At 39.0% G+C, this 21,855-nt stretch overlaps 1 protein-coding gene across 1 annotated transcript in view; it reads left to right on the forward strand.

The window, feature by feature from the left end:
- LOC133843104 (myosin heavy chain, non-muscle) overlaps nt 1-21,092 on the forward strand; it is a 33,096-nt gene extending 12,004 nt beyond the window's left edge. The window contains exons 4-12 of the mRNA XM_062276504.1: nt 2,454-2,610; nt 7,400-7,521; nt 12,758-12,781; nt 14,399-14,491; nt 14,551-17,290; nt 17,348-18,183; nt 18,239-19,534; nt 19,603-19,766; nt 20,876-21,092. Of these exons, the coding sequence (XP_062132488.1) occupies nt 2,454-2,610; nt 7,400-7,521; nt 12,758-12,781; nt 14,399-14,491; nt 14,551-17,290; nt 17,348-18,183; nt 18,239-19,534; nt 19,603-19,766; nt 20,876-21,014 (5,571 nt within the window). The 3' untranslated portion in view covers nt 21,015-21,092. The remainder of the gene's footprint in view (nt 1-2,453; nt 2,611-7,399; nt 7,522-12,757; nt 12,782-14,398; nt 14,492-14,550; nt 17,291-17,347; nt 18,184-18,238; nt 19,535-19,602; nt 19,767-20,875) is intronic.
- The last annotated feature ends 763 nt before the right edge of the window (nt 21,093-21,855 follow it).

Genomic DNA, 21,855 nt, shown 5'->3' on the forward strand with positions numbered 1-21,855 from the left:
ATTTTAACTCTCACACAGAGTGACCATTTTGCTTGCTTAGCTTAATTGGTATTTTTGAAGTGTGTAGAATATACTAAAGCCAGTACATGCACAACACACAACAGCTTAATTAAATAGATTGTCGTTGTCACATTTGCATACATTTCATCAAGCATGTCTCTTTTAATATTGACTTATTATTATGCGCAAAATTTTTCGCGTTGTCGCCACGTTTCACACTTGAACGATCTTTTGACCATATTTGGTAAAACACTAAATTGCCGGCCGGAAGAGGCAGAGGCAAAGCGAAAGCGGACGGGAGAGAGGAAGCGTGTTAAAAGGGGGTGAAGTTGGCTGCGGTTAAAGATCGCAGGCAACGTTTTAACGCTTATTCTTTATCTCTATCACTCTCTCTCTCTCTCGCTCTGCCTTTGGGCCAACGACAGGACAATGACTCAATGAGGCAGCAGCATAAATCAGTTGCGGCAGCCGGCAAATGAATCAGCAGTGCGAGACAAGCAACAGGAGAGAGGGAGATGGAGAGAGTTCGTCATGGTCGTCACTTCTAAAACGATTGCCAAAAACAGCAACAAAATTTCAGATGCCATTTTTGGACTGTCTGACAAGGTTGTTGTTTGTTGTTATTGTTGTTGTTGTTGCTTGTCTTGATTGCCAAGACGTGATTTTTCATGGCATATATGCATGAGCTTCCCTCTCCCTCTCTCTCTCTGAGCTTGAATTGTGAATCATCTTTGGGCAAATGACGATTCAAAATATCAAGAGAAATAGTTTTTTTTATGATTATTTTGTGGTTACCTAAAAATTCACTCGATTCCCCAAATCACACACAATTAACAACTTTCAATTTCTCTTTTCGATTTGATTTTTGTTGATGTGTGGGCAGCATTTGAATTCGAATTTGAATTTGAGTTTGGGTTTTAAGTTTGGCAGCGCGAAATTCGCATTTAATGTTTATTTAATATCTGAAAAGCATTCAAGAGCCGCATACTTAGTGCCCACGCATAGTTCAGTCCAGTTAGAGTACACACATACATATGTATCTATGCTATATAGAGTAGTAGAGTAGTAAGTAGGTACCGCACATGTTTATGTGGGTTGCACTGACTTGCAGATACAGATACATTTGTATCACGTATAGATACAGATACATTTACTACACACGCTTATGCGTGTTGGCTGCTGTTTATGGACTGTGTTTGGGCAACATTAACTAGGCCACTGAGCATCCAAAGCGACTTGTTGTCGCTGCCTAATTTGTTGCAACTTGAACTCGAATTTATGCGTTTCGTTCGTTCGTTTGTTTGTTTGTTTGTTCTATGTGCTTATGACCCAACATAGCCAAATGTCAAGCAGCTGTCTGACCAGTCTTATGGAGTTGTCAACAAAAACTGGCTTAATGCAGCCATGGTCACACCTTTTTGACTCTCTGATATTATTGAAACTGATAATGTAAATGCTCAATATTTATATGTGCTCTTATTATCAAAAAATGTTTTTCTTTAATTTAATATATATTTCTATCGTTCTCATTTTTTTTGTCTCACATTTTTCATCATGAAATTAACTCATTTTAATTTTTATCTTACTTTCACATTCAAATGTATTTCTCCTTCTCTTTATTATTACTAAAATAATTATGATTTTAAATTGCACATATAAACAAAGATAAAGTGCATTTATTTATTTTTATTATCAAGAATTTTGTCTCTTTAATTTCATTGGAATTCATTCTGTTTTCCTACAATCTTAATCCATGATTAATGCTATTTATGTTTTTATTCATCGTGAAAATATCCCATTAAAATTAAATTTGACTCACTTTTTTATCACATTCTCTTTCTCTTTACAATCATTCAAATGCATTTCCTGTCCTTCAGAAAGTGACCTTATTTAACTTTAATTTTGCCAGCACTCTTGCTAAATTTCAGCTAAGATAAAAGAAATTTATTTCTTTTGGTTTTTTTTATTTTTTATATTCTTCCTCTTACAATTTCTATTCAATATAAATGATATTTAGGGTTTTTCTAGTTTCCTCTTTTTAATTATTGACTCACATTCGAATGTTTTTATTTATATATTTTCGTATTTAAACAAAACTGAATAATTTTAATTTTTAGTATTTACCAACCTTTATTATCGCTTAATTTCTTTTGAGCTCTTTTTATTTTTATCGTATTTTTTTACTATATCTGAAATTTACATTCAAATGATTCAGAATGATCTCAACATTTTCAGAACTCCTGCTATCATTATTTCTATTGATAATTTCGTATTTAAACTGCGATCAATGATACTTATTTTGTATTATTTATCAACAAATACACTCCAATGCATTTTTTCTTTTACAATCTTATATTCCCATTTGGATTTATTATATTTACACACTTTATGATATACTTTATTTGATTTACCTTTACTAATTACCAAATATTTAATATTCTCTTGCTTTGCAGACATATTCCGGTCTCTTCTGCGTTGTGGTCAATCCCTACAAGAAATTGCCCATCTATACCGAAAAGATAATGGAACGGTATAAGGGCATAAAGCGACACGAAGTGCCTCCGCATGTATTTGCAATAACGGACAGTGCCTATAGAAACATGTTGGGTGGTAAGTAAAAAACACATACTACAATATAGTATGATATTATATGTTTATATATAGCTGCATTAAGCTGCTGCTGCTGCAAAAAAAAAAAAAACTTGCCTTTATCGAAAAAATTCCAGAGCGTGGCAAATAAACAAAAAGAAAAAGAAAGAAGGCAAACAAACAACGCACAGTCGAAAAAATACCTTGATAAGATATCAGTTTTGTTGATGGGGAAGTTGTTGGATGGGTGGGGAGAGGGGAAATATATGCTGAATTTCCGCGAACTGCGTGACTGAATTAAGCAGAAGAAGCTACACTTTTGTGTTGCCCCAAAATGCTGTCACTGCTCTGCTTATGCTGTTTTTATTTTTCTGGGGCCTTGACGTCAGCGCTGATTGCAACTGACATGGAAAACCAAATGAATCATGTTGAGACAGACCATAAAAGAAGGGCAGCAATAGAGAGTGGAGAGTGGAGAATTCAGGGGTGGAGTGAGTCAAAGAAAGAGAGATGAAGAGACAGAGAGAGAGAGAGCGAGGGAAACAGCGCGGGAGTTGCGCATTTTTCTAATCAGTTAATGTGAAATCGAAACTGGTTTTAATACCCAACAACTTTTGCTATTAAAGGGTATAATGTAAGTCAGTTGTAATGCAGCGATTATGTGCTTATATTATATATATGTCTGTATTTAATACAGACATTTTTCAATATCCGGCTGTCTGTCTGACCGCTTGTTGAAACTTCTATAGCTGAGAAACTAATAGAGCTAGAGATGTCATATTTTCATATATTATTCTTTAATGATGCAACTTTTTTTTCATTAACTAATTTGCATTAAATGTATTGTCAGATTATCACAGATTAAGAACTAAAAATTGTTAGTCAATATTTTTAGACATTTTGTAGAATCTTTTTTAAGAATCTTTCACTTGAATGATGAGGTTTCAGCTTATTTGATATAAGATATTTAAGTTGTGAAATTTTTGCTAATAAAGAAAAATAGTTCCAAAATTGTGTGAAGTTTTTCAATGACCAATTTTAGTGACAGTCGGTTTTTGAAATCTTTAAAAGTCTCTCCCAAATTTGTATACCAGGTACCTTACAGTCGAGCAAACTCTATTATAGTTTTCAGACTTGTTTCCTTTTTAACCTGGAGCGTTGCTTTTTGGTCTTTGGCTCCGTTTGAAGCGTAACATTTAACGATGATTACGTTGATAATGATGATGATGATGATGATGATGACGATGACTCAGTCACAACTCTGGCTGCAAAAACATATGCACAAACTCCAACTAGTCTCCACTCCCTTCCCTCCTTTTTCTCCACTCTGTTTATCGCTTTGTATCGTAATATTGCGTATACGTGCCATTGCCATATTTGGGCCTAGAATTCAACTCGAACTGACGATAGCGATTTTGTTTGTTCACATTTGTTTTCGTTGGTTTTTTTTTTCTGTTTTGTTGTCACCATATTTGCCGCTTAATCAATTTTTGTGTTTCTGTTTTCTGCTTATGCACATTTTGTATTTTCTCAACTTTGCGTTGCCGAAAATATCGTTTTATTGGGTGCGGCTTCTTTTCACATTGCTCTTTTTGATTTATTTCTCGCACTTTGTCGACCTGCTTAATCCCGCTTTTGCCCCACCCAACCAAGCGAAATGCAACAGAAACAGAGCCCATCCCAAAGCTCCATCTCCATGGGCCACAAACACGCACCAAAACTTTACATTCACCATCATCATCATTATCATCATGATCATTATCATCGTGGACGTCGTCGTTGTCCACTCAGTGGTCACCTTTTTCTTTCTCTCTGGCAAACTGCAATTTCTTGTTGTTGTTGTTGTTGCTTTTGGAATGCGAAGCTGAAGTCAAAAGTGAGCCTCATAATGCGCCCAATGTCATAAGTTTTTGTTGCTTATGACACAACGACCACGCCCTCAAGGCGTTGCCTCTCTACTTTTGTTGAGTTTCGTTATGTTGCTGAACTTGTTCTCTTTGACAGTTGCAACAAGGAGTACGTAAAGAGGAGTGTTTTGAAGAGAGAGGAGGAGACTCCGAGGAGTGCCAAGAGTAGATCAATATCAAACTTACATATTTTTGTTAGATAAGCAGCGCGTTGATCTTTAAAAAAGTTTGATTTATTTGCGGCGATAAACGAATCATATAAAACCTTGTTAAAAACGGAATCTTTCTCAAGTTGATCAGATTACTTTTAAGGGGTTTTTATTTTCAAGGCGTCGTATTTCAAACGGTTCCATAAAAAATGTTTTAGTGTGTGGGAAATTAGCTCAAAAATATGATATGAACAGGAGTTTCATTTAAGTAGAAAAGTTGAAGGCTGCTTTCATTTAGCATTGTTTATTTTACTTCAACATATTTATCGATTTATCCTAAGCAGAAATATATTATATAAACTCAAGTTTAATCTATAATAAGAACAATCTAAATAATCCTAACACTTACTGTCAATCAAGACTTTAGTTTATGCTCAGTTGATGCTTGATAATTACAACTAAATTTGTTTGATTTACATCTACATATTTATCATTTTATCCCAAGATCAATCGATATGTTCTCAGCTATATTTTTGCTGCTCAGATTTACTGTCAATTTCAATTTCAATTTCCACGTCAAGCGAACAACGAACGTTGAGTTAATTAAGCGTTGTGCTAAAGATCGTATGCTATGATAAATGCCCAAATATAGAAACTTAATTAAAGCAATGTCAACGGAGCAGTTTTACTTTATACAATACTTCTTATACACATTTATATTTATATCTCTTACGTATTATTAACGGATTTCTGATGAGCTTGCGTTTGTTCTTCGCTTGAACAACTTTTGCTCCAAATTCCAGAAATTTGTTTTAATTGAGAGATAACATAAAAAAAAAGGAAACAAGACCATGAGTGGGGAAAAAAAGGCAATAATACATAATAATAGGAATAATAAAAACCATTAAAATGCTGCTTCAAATGTGGCGCCAATATTTACGCTATCAACTTGACGAGGTTTTTTTTTGTTTTGTTTTTGTTTTTGTAATTGTTGTTGTAGTTGTTTTATAGCTCAATTCATTTGCTATTATCGTTGGCTCAACAATCGCCTGAAAGTGATCGCTTTTGCTAGGAGGGGCTTGGTATTTTTTTTTTTGATACCGTGTATGCATATTTTAGAAGGGTATGATATAGTGTTGGGAATGGAGGAACTTAAATTAACTTCTCCCTTATTGTTCTTGTTTTGTCAAGTTATTCGAGTTTCCTTTACTATTTTCGATATATCGTGGTAGTAATAATCCTTAAAATGCTTATGTATATTTTAATGACATGCTAAGTAATTAAAATTATGCATTGTGATCATGAGAATTTCTTAAATGTAAATCTTAATCATTTACATTATTTATATTAAAAAGAATGATGTTACTACGTAAAGATAATAAAATTAAACGTTGAACAACAATAATGAACGTTTATCATAGGCAACGAAAAAGAAAGAACAAAAAGAACGATCTAGTTCACATATTTCGACAAGGATCGAACGAATTTATGTAGTGAACTGAACGACGTTTACCAACACTGGTGTAATAAGATGATTATCGCAATTCTTTAAACAATTTGTATTAATTGAAGTGATCACATGATAAAGCTAAAAGTTGTTCGTGTTTGATTGACTTTTAAATCATTAAAAAATTACCCACATCTGTTGAATTGGCTCTCCCTAAAAATGTTTAAGAGGTATTTCGTAGTCGAGCAAACTCGAAAGTAGCTTTCTTATTGCTATTTGTTATGCTTGTGGTGGCTGGGAAGGGGGAAGCTCAGCTTATGCAATGATCGCGCCGCCTTGGCGACGTCGAATCTCGCGAGCAAAAAAAAATGAATGAAAATAAAAATAAAAATCAACTGCAAACTACAAACTGAGATCTATGCAGTGTCCATCTATGGCTATGTACTGACAACCATAATAAGTACGGGGTCGTTATGTGCCAATTTTTGTTTATTTTTATGTGTGTTATCTACTTTTTTATCCATTTTATTTTTGAATTTATTTTTTTCGCCGTTTTTTTTTTATTTGTAAACCGAATTAAAAACTGTGCCAAGCCAAGCCGCATTTTGTGGCAACCACAAATCGAATGTGTGTGTGTGATTGTATCGTGTAACTGCTAACTGGGCTAACTGCAATCTGTCTATAATGTCGATAGGCTGTCGGATCCATCATCGGATCATTTAGTGGCGCCCGCAGTCCACAGGTTTCCATCTAACTTTTGTATAGGTTTTTGTATCTGTGAGATGCGCGCACTGTTTTTTTTTTTTTAAACGATTTTCAATTGAGTGTGCGTCCCTCACTTTTTGTTATTTGCCTCTTGCTTTTTATTTGCCTGCTCATTGCGAATACCCCTTGGGTAAGGCGAGAGGGTAGCTTGGTTATAAGAGAAGGTTGAACAACTTTTGTCACAGTTTACGATATAGGAAATGATGATGAAGTTTAATCTATAATCTATAATTTATATACAGAGTAACTCTTCTTCCATCATACCCTCTTCTCGCCACTATGTTTTTGTTTTTCTGCGCACTTGAATTTGGGTCAACAGAAATTTCAAGCTGAGCTTTGCTTAAACAACAACCAAAAAAGAAACTGACAAAAATACAGCAAAAAAAAAAAAAAAGTTATAATAAAAACAACGAAAACCAAATAACTTTGTCAGCCATTTTATTCGTATGTGCTTTGTGCTTTGACCTATTTTAATATTTATCCATATTTTATTTATATATATTTAACATCTGCTTTTCGCTTCTCTCCGCCTCTCTTCACAGATCGCGAAGACCAATCGATTTTGTGTACTGGCGAATCGGGTGCTGGCAAAACGGAAAACACCAAGAAGGTCATACAGTTTTTGGCCTATGTGGCTGCCTCCAAGCCCAAGGGCTCTGGTGCGGTAAGTACAAAACTATCTGCCAGATACTTTTTACTATCGATATATAATATTAAGAATATGTTGAAGGAACTCTCCGATATTAAACTTTACTTTTGCAGTAAAAATTGGTTGAAGTAAATTTCTTCCATCTTTTCCGAAATCTTTATGAACCTGATACTTAGGTTATCAGTGCTTAATCTTAGGTTGAATTGTGTGTAAGCAAATATCAAAAATTTCTAAATATCTATCGATATACAGTCTATTTAAAGCTATGGTATATTTACCATTTTATAAATTGATCCTTGGGAAAGAAATACTTCTCGATCTTTGGTTTATTTTATAGATATTTCTGTCCATTTATCTAAAATATATTTATGAATATTTATCCACACAGTAATAAGCTCCCCCAATTTATCGGTCTTTCTAAAATACTATCGATATACAGTTAATATATTTATTTACATTTTTATAGATCGAGCTTTTAATGTATGAAAGAAAGAACAATCCTGTTTGTTACGTTTTTCTAGTCATCTAACGATCGTTACAATCTATTTTTCAATGAATCGATCCATTCATAAAATCGTTTCAAACATTAATCGCTCCCTGTATCGATCAATCGATCGATCTTTCTACCCGATTTCCCTTTCAAACTGGCAATGCTGTGTGGGCTAATAAAAAGAGTTGAGTTAGTTGCATTTATGACACATGCTTAAACGCAGCAGTTCTTTGTCTTGTTATTAATAGCATATGGGCATTTCCACAGAAAGGTCCACCGCGACCAAAAAATTAAAAGTTCTTGAAAATGATTTTTTCCAACATGGTTACATAAAGAAATATTCAAATTTAATAAACTTGAAAGAATTTTGAATTTATCATTTATAGATTTCAAAATATTCGAATGCAAAGTCCCGCAAACGCACCTGTTGTGATTATGATGTTTGTAGAGCATATTTTGTTTTGATAACAACTTCTAAAATAAATGCATTATGCTTTGTCTTTTGCTTTGTAAAATCATTTGGAGATTGCAAGAAACGAAAGAGAACGCAAAAAGTAACATGCGATCACCAATAACGGTAAAAATTTTGATTTGTTTTATCACTTATTTTAATGTCCCGTGCGCGACCGAAAAACAACATTTCTTATCAGTAAATCCAAATCACTTGCTCGAATTGCATCAATTTTTTTTTTGCAAACAGAGTTTATGCGCGCAGTAAATATAAAAAAAAAATTTGGAGAAAAAAAAAATATTTGTATATTTGGTGATCATTTAAAGTTTGTCCCGTGCGCGACTGTAAGTACACAACATAAGTACCAACTTATTCCTCTCTCTTATTTACACAATATGAATGATGGAATAAGTTGGCAGCATTGCCGCAAAATTAACAAGTAAGAAAGCTACAGTCGAGTGTACTCGACTGTGAGATACCCGGTATCTATTTTGAAAAAAAAAGCAATATATTTTGCGGTATGATTCTCAAAATATACCAAATATACTACAAAAATACTAAAAATATATACCAACTGGTATATATGGTATATCGACATAGTACCGCATTCAAAATATACCATAGACAGCACAATATACCAGATTGTCGGAAAAAGCAACTCAGACCCCTAGTAAGTAGGTGTATTTGCCCATACAAAAGTATTTCTTTAATAACTTTCACAATTTTAGTCTGATCGCAACCAAATTTTTAGGAATCATAACCATTATAGTTATTATTCTATATACCAAAATACGCAACTCTAGCTATAAAATTACGATTGTTATTCGATTTTTTTTGATTTGCGGGGGCGGAAGTGGGCGTGGCAAAAATTTGAAACAAACGTGATCTGCGTGTGAACATAACAAATGCTGTCGAAAAAAAAATGATAGCTCTATCTCTTATAGTCTCTGAGATCTAGGTGTTCATACGGACAGACACACAGACACACAGACGAACAGACGGACATGGCTAGATCGTCTCGGCTGTTGACGCTGATCATGAATATATATACTTTATGGGGTCGGAGATGCCTCGTTCTACCTGTTACATACATTTCCTGTCGGCACAAAGTTATAATACCCTTCTACCCTATGGGTAGCGGGTATAAAAATAGTGGCGGTAAAAAATGTCCCGTGCGCGATGTCCCGTGCGAATTTACTTCAAATTGAATTAAAAAAAAAATACAAGTCGTTTTTGAAAAAAATTATAACCTTCTTAAAGAGGCATCAATGCACAAAAATTTAAAATTAGTTGCATTAAAATATTGCCTCTGGATTCGCTGAAATTTGCGTTTGAATTGGTTGACCTCTTAAACCACTTCCGTTTTGTGTCCCGTGCGAATCACTTGACTTCTGCAATTATCTTCTGAATGAAAAAATACCCAACATCAATCTTTGCACCAATGAAAGAGCTAATAAAATGCTATATATTAAGCGTTTCAGTTAAAAAAAAAAAAAACGTTTCCTTTTCACCGTGATTTTACTTTGAACGCGTACGAATGTCCCGTGCGCGATTTTGGAAATGCCCATATTTAAGTATTATTAACATTGTCTTGTTATTTTACAATTTCGAATTAAAGAAACTTGGTGAGTAGAGAGGGAAGGAGGCAGCTAAGTAGGCAGTATTTATAGATCCAAATACAATTGTGAATGTGTCGGCAAATTGGCTGCGGCTTTTATACGCCCGCAACATGTACATGCTTTGTGGGTGTCGCTAAATACCCTGTGAATGGGAGAAGTTAAGGTATAGGGTAGAGTTGATAGAAAGAAGAGTTTAAAAGCTAAACTTGAGAGAAGAGATGTGAGCACTTAAGACAAGTATTTTATTAAATTGAATAAAAAGAAGAATAGAAAAAGAAGCGATAATAAATTTTTGAGAACAGAGTTTAACTTTTAAGATTGAATTCACAACAATTACAGGGTATTTGCTGTAGCCAACACTTTATTTAGCTGCCTTTTTGTTTTTGTTCAATGAAAAACGTTTTCCCAGCTGTTGTGCGTCTCCAATTACGAATTATGATCCGCAAATGCAACTAAGTAGAAACACATACTATTACACACTCTCACACACACACATACCGACACACACATTTGAGCAGCATAAATGTTGCACTTAGCATTGATGTAATGACATTAAATCACGTCGTCTCCAAATGATACAAGTAATGTCTGAATAATGTCCATATATGCAGCAGTCTTTACGCATATGGCGCACCCCTCCCCCTTCTTTCTCTCCATCAAAGTGCAGCCTCCCTCCCCCCTTATAGATAAAGCCGCACACTTCATTAATCAGTGTGTGTGTGTGTGTGTGTGTTGTGCCCTAAGTTATTGGCTGGCTGCTGACAAATTACTGCGACTCAAAAAAAAAGGGGGGAAGAAAAGCCTTTAGATGACGCTCACATGATATATGGCTAGACAGACAGCTGAATTACGCTATAAAGCATCATTAGTGGCGGGGCGAGAAGTACAGTTAAGCTTGCCTAACATGGCCAGCTTTTTAGGGAAATCATAATTTGTAATATTTAAATTTAGATGTTTTAATTGTAGCTTAGAATTGTATTTTATAGTATGATATATGTATGTAGCCAGAGCAACTTAGGTCTTTGGGGTGGAAATTTAAATTAATCCATTAAAAAAAGAGGTCAAAGTAAGGTGTGTCTAATGAAGGTAACGCTGAGGGGAAATAAAAGAAGGAAAAGCGCAAAGGGTTGGATTAGGGTTTCCGTAGAATAGCAAAGATTGTCTAAAATAATTTTGTTGAATACCTTTAAGGAACTGTCATGGTTGGGATACGATAAAAATCCTAAAACAGAAAGTTTGAAAAATTATATACAATTGTTCATTTACTAAATACTTTTATGATAGTTAGATGTGTCTAAATAAGAGTTATATGCCGGAGACATTTATTAAATCCTTGACAAATAGTCAATTATTCATTTGAGTAAATACAAACATGTAGAATCTAAAGATGTCTTTACTTGATCCCAAAAAGTTCTACTCTAAAGAGGCTTCAAGTATTATGCCCCTAACAGGGTATTTACATTTCGTTGTCACTCGCTCATTTTGCTCATTTTTTGTTTATTTTTTATTTACAACCATAAAATAAACACCAAAATGAAATTTAATTGCGTTTTGTCAATGAAACAAACAGCAATAAAAAAAGGGTTGACTTGCTGTCCGTCCATCTGACTTTTTATTTACTCTTGCTCCCCTCCGTCTAACGCGACAATTGAAAATTAAAGTGAATTGAAAATGAAATCAGTTGGAATTGGGGGCATGTGGCTAGAGGCCTCAGGGCCAACCAGTTGCTGGAGATGATTTTTCAGTGTCTTGTGTGTGCATTGGGAAAAACTATGTCAACTGTTTCATAATTTCGCAGCTACCATAATTGGAGGGGGGAGACTTGGACAATCCTTTAAGGCGCTAAGCACACGAAACAACATCTGTTGAGTTGTTTTACAGCCTTATATGATGACGGAACGTGATAAGCTGTAAACAAACTTTAAATGGCTTCTGATGCTGATGCTGCTGGCTGCTGTTGCCACAGCATCAAATTGAAGTGCAAACAGTTGTTGAATGTGGCGAGCAGCAACAACTTTTGTTACTGCTATTAATTATGATTATATTTGCCATAAATAGACGCTGATATCGTTACGTTGAGAATACTGAATCACCGACCCGCTCAACTAACTTAACAATTCACCTGAAATTCGAAGGTGGAAAACATTTCGTCCCCCTCTGATTAGAAATGAGTTCAAATCAAACACGCTTGTTGTCTGATAAGCAAAGGCAAAGAAAAGAACCGTCACATAAAAGATTAGAAATGTACACAAAAGAAAAAGTGACTTGTAAATGATATATCGATCGGGGGAAGACAAAAACAAGCACTGCTTTGTGCATTTTCCAACACTGGCTGGCACTGCATACTCTATTATTTTATATTATCTTTATTATACCCAAGGTTTAAGCATTTTACTTCTACATATAATATCGTACATATTTATATTTATAATATTTATTAATTCAACATTTTTTATTTTCATGTTACACTTTACAACACTACACATTCTACTCTACAACACTACAATAAACACACACTTCGGCTATTTGTTGATGGGTTGCTACAATTTTGTATATTTTTCTTGTAAAAAATTTTCAATTTTAATTGAATTTTGTACATATACAATCCACATAAAATCCACAACACGCAATCCACGCCACCAAAAACCGAACCCACAACCAATTGAACCCAATTATTACGTATACGCACAGGTGCCGAATCCTGCTGTGCTCATTGTAAGTATGCAAAACAAGAATTTCGAAAAAAACCTACAAATTAACCACAATTCTTATTTATTTGTTCTTATTTATAAAACAACCTTTACTTCAATGTTTTTTTTTTACTTTTCGTTCTTTGTTTTAAAAAATAAAACTTGAGTTTATAAACTTGCAGAAATATGTTAAAAGATAAATTTAATAATGAAATTTGCACTTATAATTTCCATAAATTATTGAGTTGTATGTTTTATTCTTAAATTTTAATCTTATCTGCAAGTTTATGAAACACACTTTCTTTTTCCGTATTTTCTGTTTTTCATTCATGTCATTTGATTCATTTGTTGTTAACCCGTATGTTGAATCATTTCATTATAAATAAAAATTTAAATCACTATTAAACTTGTTCTAATCGCAAAACTGTGTCATGAATTTACTACTTAATATTTGTTCCCTCCTTTGAACACCTCATGCTAACCACATTCACAAAACAAAAATAATATCATGCCTCAACTCGCAAATCACGCTACGCCTTTTTAGAGTAGTCATCAAGAGACATTTGCGGTAAAGTATGCTCTCCATGAAACCAAATCTATAATACAATAGTTGTCTAGCTTAAGTGTAGTAGTTGAATGTTGTTTCCTGGTTCTCTTTGCGATCACTTTGCGATCGTTTCCTTTAACCACATCCTCGCCTTATTCCAGAACTTTTCCGTCAACACAAATAAGTACATTAAGGTCAAGTGTAATGTGAATAATTTATTTGGTAACAAGAATACAACAATCGAATCAAGCAACAACAACAATGGTGTGGGTGCCACTAAAGAAACATCATCATCATCAACAACATCAACATTAACAACAACCACAACAACTACGACGATCTTGCATATGAAGGAGCCAGCAACTAATAAAGATTCGCATTGTTTTCTTGTTGATTTAACAGAGGTTGAGGTAAAACCACAATTGTGGTGACCACTTAGCAAAATTGAAGTGCAGTGCGATTTGATAAGGGTTTGAGAAAAAGAAATAGAGCTACTTAATAAACGGTCATTATCTTTTAAAATTCGTGATCTTTAAGTTTTCGATCAAATATCTTCTGCACAATCGTTGATAATTGTAATAAGGTACAATGAGATCTGCTTTTTATACACTTTTTGAATATGTAACTTTCTTTAAATTTGTGCCAATAAATTTCTAGATCAATAGCATACATTTTGTAGACTTTTATATCTATAGATCAGTATATAAATACAACAGAGCTTCTCTTGCAAGATCGTTTTCTACTTAAGATCTAAAGTCAATTCTTAATACTCTTTGTTTGTTCGCTGAATCGTGATCCTTTTATGATCAATATCCTTAAGATCGCACTGCACTCGACTAGAAAACTGTGTTGCGTCCAATTTGTGTGTAGGATTCCCCGCTTTGCATGTTGTTGATGTCCAGCTAACTAATTCCTCATCCCTAAATGTAACTGTGACCGTGATTGTATCTTAAACTGCAATTGTGATTGTATTTGTGTATTCGTAGCTTGTGCTCGTCTGTTTGTAGCTATTTTGTCTGTGTCTTGTGCTAAGCTAACACTAACAAATCTATATTTCAACACAACTAACTTGATTCCTTTCACTTTTATTCGCAGGGCGAGCTGGAGCAACAGCTGCTGCAAGCCAATCCCATATTGGAAGCCTTTGGTAATGCCAAGACCGTCAAGAACGACAACTCATCACGTTTCGTAAGTGGAAATTTAAATAAATTTTGAACTTAACTAATTGATAAATTACTTTCCAACAGGGCAAATTCATCCGTATTAACTTTGATGCGTCTGGCTTCATATCGGGCGCCAACATCGAGACGTATCTGCTGGAGAAGTCGCGTGCCATTCGTCAAGCGAAGGACGAACGAACATTCCATATATTCTATCAGCTGCTCGCCGGCGCATCGCCGGAGCAGCGTGAGAAATTCATACTCGATGACATCAAATCGTATCCATTCCTCTCAAACGGCACTCTCCCGGTGCCCGGCGTCGATGACTATGCCGAATTCCAGGCCACCGTCAAATCGATGAATATTATGGGCATGACCTCTGAGGATTTCAATTCCATCTTTCGCATTGTCAGCGCCGTGTTGCTGTTTGGCAGCATGAAATTCCGTCAGGAGCGCAACAATGATCAGGCGACGTTGCCCGACAACACTGTAGCCCAGAAGATTGCACATCTGCTCGGCCTCAGTGTGACGGACATGACGCGTGCCTTCCTCACGCCACGCATCAAGGTTGGCCGCGATTTTGTGACCAAGGCACAGACCAAGGAGCAGGTTGAGTTTGCCGTCGAAGCCATTGCGAAGGCGTGCTATGAACGCATGTTCAAGTGGCTGGTGAATCGCATCAATCGCTCGCTGGATCGCACCAAGCGTCAGGGCGCCTCCTTCATTGGCATACTCGATATGGCAGGTTTCGAAATCTTCGAACTCAACTCGTTCGAACAGTTGTGCATCAACTACACGAACGAGAAGCTGCAGCAGCTCTTCAATCACACCATGTTCATCCTGGAGCAGGAGGAATATCAGCGCGAGGGCATTGAATGGAAGTTTATTGATTTTGGCCTCGATTTGCAGCCCACCATCGATCTGATTGATAAACCTGGTGGTATTATGGCACTGCTCGATGAGGAGTGTTGGTTCCCCAAGGCCACCGACAAGACGTTTGTCGATAAGCTCGTCTCGGCGCATTCAATGCATCCGAAATTCATGAAAACCGATTTCCGTGGCGTCGCCGATTTCGCGATTGTGCATTACGCTGGTCGTGTGGATTATTCGGCGGCCAAGTGGCTGATGAAGAACATGGATCCGTTGAATGAGAACATTGTGTCGCTGTTGCAGGCATCGCAGGATCCGTTTGTCGTGAACATCTGGAAGGATGCGGAAATTGTCGGCATGGCACAGCAGGCGCTAACCGATACCCAGTTTGGGGCGCGCACGCGCAAGGGAATGTTCCGCACCGTGTCGCATCTGTACAAGGAGCAGCTGGCCAAATTGATGGACACGCTGCGGAATACGAATCCAAATTTTGTGCGCTGTATCATACCGAATCATGAGAAGCGCGCTGGCAAGATTGACGCGCCCCTCGTGCTCGATCAGTTGCGTTGCAACGGCGTCCTCGAGGGTATACGCATCTGTCGCCAGGGCTTCCCCAATCGCATACCCTTCCAGGAGTTCAGACAGCGTTACGAGCTGCTCACCCCCAACGTCATACCCAAGGGCTTCATGGACGGCAAGAAGGCCTGCGAAAAGATGATCCAAGCTCTCGAACTCGACTCGAATCTGTATCGCGTCGGCCAGTCGAAGATCTTCTTCCGTGCCGGAGTGTTGGCTCATCTCGAGGAGGAGCGTGACTTTAAGATTTCGGATTTGATTGTCAATTTCCAGGCATTCTGTCGTGGTTTCCTCGCCCGTCGCAACTACCAGAAGCGTCTGCAGCAACTGAACGCCATTCGCATCATTCAGCGCAATTGTGCCGCGTACTTGAAGCTGCGCAACTGGCAGTGGTGGCGTCTGTACACCAAGGTGAAGCCACTGCTCGAGGTCACCAAGCAGGAGGAGAAGCTCGTCCAGAAGGAGGACGAGCTGAAGCAGGTGCGCGAGAAGCTCGACACGCTGGCCAAGAACACGCAGGAATATGAGCGCAAATATCAGCAGGCGCTGGTCGAGAAGACCACGCTCGCCGAGCAGCTCCAAGCCGAGATTGAGCTGTGCGCCGAGGCCGAAGAGTCGCGATCACGTCTCATGGCCCGCAAACAGGAGCTTGAAGATATGATGCAGGAGCTGGAAACACGTATCGAAGAGGAGGAAGAGCGTGTGCTTGCCTTGGGCGGAGAGAAGAAGAAACTGGAACTGCACATTCAAGATTTGGAGGAACAGCTCGAAGAGGAGGAAGCGGCTCGCCAGAAACTGCAGCTCGAAAAGGTGCAACTCGATGCCAAGATCAAGAAACACGAAGAAGATCTGGCGCAAACCGATGATCAGAACCAGAAGCTGCTCAAGGAGAAGAAGCTGCTGGAAGAGCGTGCCAATGATCTGTCCCAAACCCTCGCCGAAGAGGAGGAGAAGGCCAAGCATTTGGCTAAGCTGAAGGCTAAGCATGAGGCAACCATTGCTGAGTTGGAGGAGCGCATGCACAAGGATCAGCAGCAGCGTCAGGAATCAGATCGCACCAAGCGCAAGATTGAAACTGAGGTGGCGGATCTCAAGGAGCAGCTGAACGAGCGTCGCGTCCAGGTGGAGGAGATGCAAACGCAGCTGGCCAAGCGTGAAGAGGAGCTCACTCAAACGTTGATGCGCATCGACGAGGAGTCGGCCACGAAAGCCACCGCACAGAAGGCACAGCGTGAGCTGGAGTCGCAGCTGGCCGAGATTCAAGAGGATCTCGAGGCAGAGAAGGTGGCGCGCAGCAAGGCCGAGAAACTGCGACGCGATCTCAGCGAGGAACTGGAAGCGTTGAAGAACGAGCTGCTCGACTCGCTGGACACCACAGCAGGTAAGTGGATTGAACAACTCATTCAATGAAACACAATTAATCTTCCATTATTTGCAGCCCAACAAGAGCTGCGCTCCAAGCGCGAACAGGAGCTGGCCATGCTGAAGAAATCCCTCGAGGAAGAGGGCGTTAATCACGAAGGCGTGCTCGCTGATATGCGTCACAAGCATGCCCAGGAGCTGAACGGCATCAACGATCAGCTGGAGAATCTGCGCAAAGCCAAATCCGTGCTGGAGAAGGCTAAGGGCACCCTCGAAGCTGAGAATGCGGATCTGGCCACCGAGCTGCGCAGCGTGAACAGCTCGCGACAGGAGAACGATCGCAGACGCAAGCAGGCTGAATCTCAGATTGCCGAGCTGCAAGTGAAACTCGCCGAGATTGAGCGTGCACGCTCCGAGCTGCAAGAGAAATGCACCAAGCTGCAACAGGAGGCGGAGAACATTACCAATCAGCTCGAGGAAGCCGAACTTAAGGCCTCAGCCGCTGTCAAGTCCGCGAGCAACATGGAATCGCAGCTGACGGAGGCGCAACAGTTGCTCGAAGAGGAAACCCGCCAGAAACTGGGACTTAGCTCGAAGCTGCGTCAAATCGAATCGGAGAAGGAAGCGCTGCAGGAACAGCTCGAGGAGGATGAGGAGGCGAAGCGCAACTTTGAGCGCAAGCTGGCCGAGCTCACAACTCAAATGCAGGAGATTAAGAAGAAGGCCGAGGAGGATGCCGATCTGGCTAAGGAACTCGAAGAGGGCAAGAAGCGACTCAACAAGGATATCGAGGCGCTGGAGCGACAGGTCAAGGAGCTGATGGCGCAAAACGATCGCCTGGACAAGAGCAAAAAGAAGATCCAATCGGAGCTGGAGGATGCGACCATTGAGCTGGAAGCACAGCGCACCAAGGTGAGTTTCTCAAACACATCTAATCGAAGAGGTCAACTAAAATGTGTTTTTACAGGTGCTCGAACTAGAAAAGAAGCAGAAGAACTTCGACAAGATTCTCGCCGAGGAGAAAGCCATATCAGAGCAGATCGCCCAGGAGCGCGACACCGCCGAGCGTGAGGCACGTGAAAAGGAAACTAAGGTGCTCTCGGTCTCCCGTGAACTGGATGAGGCCTATGACAAGATTGAGGATCTCGAAACGAAGCGCAAGCAACTGCAAAACGAACTCGACGATCTGGCCAACAGCCAAGGCACCGCCGACAAGAATGTCCACGAGCTCGAAAAGGCGAAACGCGCCCTCGAATCACAGCTGGCCGAGCTGAAAGCACAAAACGAGGAGCTCGAAGATGATCTGCAGCTGACCGAAGATGCCAAATTGCGACTGGAGGTCAACATGCAGGCGCTCCGCTCCCAATTCGAACGTGACCTGCAGGCCAAGGAGGAAGGCGCTGAGGAGAAGCGACGCGGTCTCGTCAAGCAGTTGCGCGATCTGGAAGCCGAACTCGATGAGGAGCGCAAACAGAGGACTGCAGCGGTTGCAGCCAAGAAGAAACTCGAAGGCGATCTCAAGGAGATTGAAACCACAATGGAGATGCATAACAAGGTGAAAGAGGATGCGCTGAAGCATGCGAAGAAACTGCAAGCACAAGTCAAGGATGCGTTGCGCGACGCCGAGGAGGCCAAGGCCGCTAAGGAGGAGTTGCAGGCGCAGAGCAAAGAGGCCGATCGCAAGGTCAAGGCCCTGGAAGCCGAAGTATTACAGTTGACCGAGGACTTGGCCAGCTCCGAGCGTGCTCGCCGCTTGGCGGAAACGGATCGCGATGAACTCGCCGAGGAGATTGCCAACAATGCCAGCAAGGGTTCGTTGATGATCGACGAGAAGCGTCGCCTGGAGGCGCGCATTGCCACACTCGAGGAGGAGCTGGAGGAGGAACAATCGAATTCCGAAGTGCTGCTAGATCGCAGTCGCAAGGCGCAGCTGCAAATCGAACAGTTGACCACAGAGTTGGCCAACGAAAAGTCCAATTCGCAAAAGAACGAGAATGCGCGTGCGCTGCTCGAGCGACAGAACAAGGAGCTGAAGGCGAAACTCGCTGAAATTGAGACGGCGCAACGCACCAAGGTGAAGGCAACGATTGCCACGCTCGAGGCGAAGATTGTCAATCTGGAGGAGCAGCTGGAGAACGAGGGCAAGGAGCGACTGTTGCAGCAGAAGGCCAATCGCAAGATGGACAAGAAGATCAAGGAGCTCACCATGAACATTGAAGATGAGCGACGACATGTCGATCAGCATAAGGAGCAAATGGATAAAGTGAGTGTTTTATGGTTTCACTTTACAATGTGTGGACTTTTACGAACTATTTTTGTTTCTCTTAACAGCTGAATAGCCGCATCAAGCTGCTGAAGCGCAATCTGGATGAGACCGAGGAGGAGCTGCAGAAGGAGAAGACGCAAAAGCGCAAATATCAACGCGAATGCGAAGATATGATCGAATCGCAGGAGGCCATGAACCGTGAGATTAACTCACTCAAAACGAAATTGCGGTAAGTTTACCAAACTGCCTGGGATTAGCAGGAGCACCAGGAGCAGGCTATGAGGAAACTACAGCTGTTATCAACTAATTGGATACAATGATCAAGATGTCTTTTAAAGTTTTGTGTGAACGCCGAGCAAATTATCAGGTTTTCTATATGTCAAATGGTTTGACTAGATTGAAGTTTTAGATTTGTACATTTAGCTTTTGATATGCAATAAGACATTAGTACTAATATCAGAAACTATGGTAGCAAATATTTAAAGACAAAATTGAGAGGACAATATAAACTAAGTTTAACTTGTTTCCTTATAGATAACTTAGCTAATTGTTAGACATATGAACATAGTCTTGTATTAAAAGTTAACTTTTGGTTGGATTTGCTTACTTAGTTGCAATTGCAAAATACACTTCAACTTGTGTATACAGCGAAAGTAGCCATGGTTAATCAATAATGTCCTAAATTGTATTGTTGAAAATATGTTAATAAGCTTTGCTCGGTGTTCACGCATATATTTGTAAGATATCTTTGTTCGACTATCGTTGTCAGTTATCCGATAACAGCTCTTTCTTTTATACAATTTGATTTCTTTTTCTGTTTCTTTGGTTATTGATGGTCTCTATTCTTGGTGGTTGTCATCCATATGTATAGCACGATACAGGTGGCCGAGACTGAAAAGGCCAAGGCGTATTCGCCCAAAAAGGATGCTGCACTCATTATGAATTGTGAGGGTCTGCATTAGGTTTCGTTTCACTTCGCTTCGCTTCCCGAGTTTGGTAGGCTGTAAGTGCTGGCCCAGCCACATCATCATCATCATCAACAGTATTCGATAATGAATGTATTCCGACTCCTCCCTGATTCCGACTTGTGCATGTTACAAACACACACTCTCCGACCACACATCCATTCCGTGCGTTTTCGTAAAACTGTTTCAAAATGTTTATTGAACTGTCTCCCCCAACTAGTTTTTAGTGCATAGCGAGTGTTTTTCCCCCACAAAATAAGACCTAGTTTGACTCTATGTTTAATTTATTGACCTGCACGTTTACCAACTGCATCCCACTGTATGTGCCTAACATTCCCCGACTAATTTCATTTCTATGAATCTCTTTTTTTAGACGCACCGGCGGCATGGGCCTTAGCTCCTCCAGACTCACTGGCACACCATCGGCCAAGCGCGGAGGCGGCGGTGGCGGCGGCGACGACAGCTCATCGGTGCAGGATGAATCATTAGATGGCGAGGATTCTGGCAATTGACGCGTTAATTATTAAAGCAACCAACAACAACAACAAAAAAGGATGAAAAACCAACAAAAAAAAAAACAAGAAAATAAACGATTATATTTTAATGTTTCTTTTATATAATTTCTCTGTTATTTTTTATATAAACTATTATACTTAATTAAAAACTTAAAAACAAAACGCAAAACAAAATAATAATTATACATACATAAAAACAAAACTACAACCAATACGCGTATTAACTTTTCCAACTCAAATTCAATTCCCTCCCCCCACAACAAACAACATCAAACCAATCATGCAATATACAAACACAATCGATTCTCGAATCGAAGTACATTAATAAATACATGCATTTAATAACTAAAAGGTTTATAAAACAATCAAATGTTGAACAAGCAACTAATATACGAATTTCGTTTTGTTTAGAAACAATAAATATTTGCTATAACAAATTTCAAATTATTGAATTTTTGTTTTTGAATAAATCCGTTGCAATCGCTTTGATGATCAGCGTGACCGTAAGCTGAAAAGCTCCAAATATACCGCGTCGCTTTGAAAAATATACCAAATTCGGTACTTCACAGTTTTTTGTTCTGACGAAATTTGTCTTTTGTGTGTGGAACACAAAATAAAGTAGTCCACAGTTTATATTTTCTATTGTTTACTTTGTTTAAAAATGTAATAACAATTCATTCAGAGTATCTTGGAGTAAAGTGCTATATTCCAACAGCGGTCACATTGTTTATATCAATGCCGTGACTCTTATCGATAAAAGCCGTTGTGCCTTTTATCTATTGTCAGCGATCATTTTTCAAGTGCCACTTTGCAAGCAAATTCAAGTTTTAAAATTTGT

This window comes from Drosophila sulfurigaster, chromosome 3 (assembly GCF_023558435.1).
Source record: "Drosophila sulfurigaster albostrigata strain 15112-1811.04 chromosome 3, ASM2355843v2, whole genome shotgun sequence".
Lineage (NCBI taxonomy): Eukaryota > Metazoa > Arthropoda > Insecta > Diptera > Drosophilidae > Drosophila > Drosophila sulfurigaster.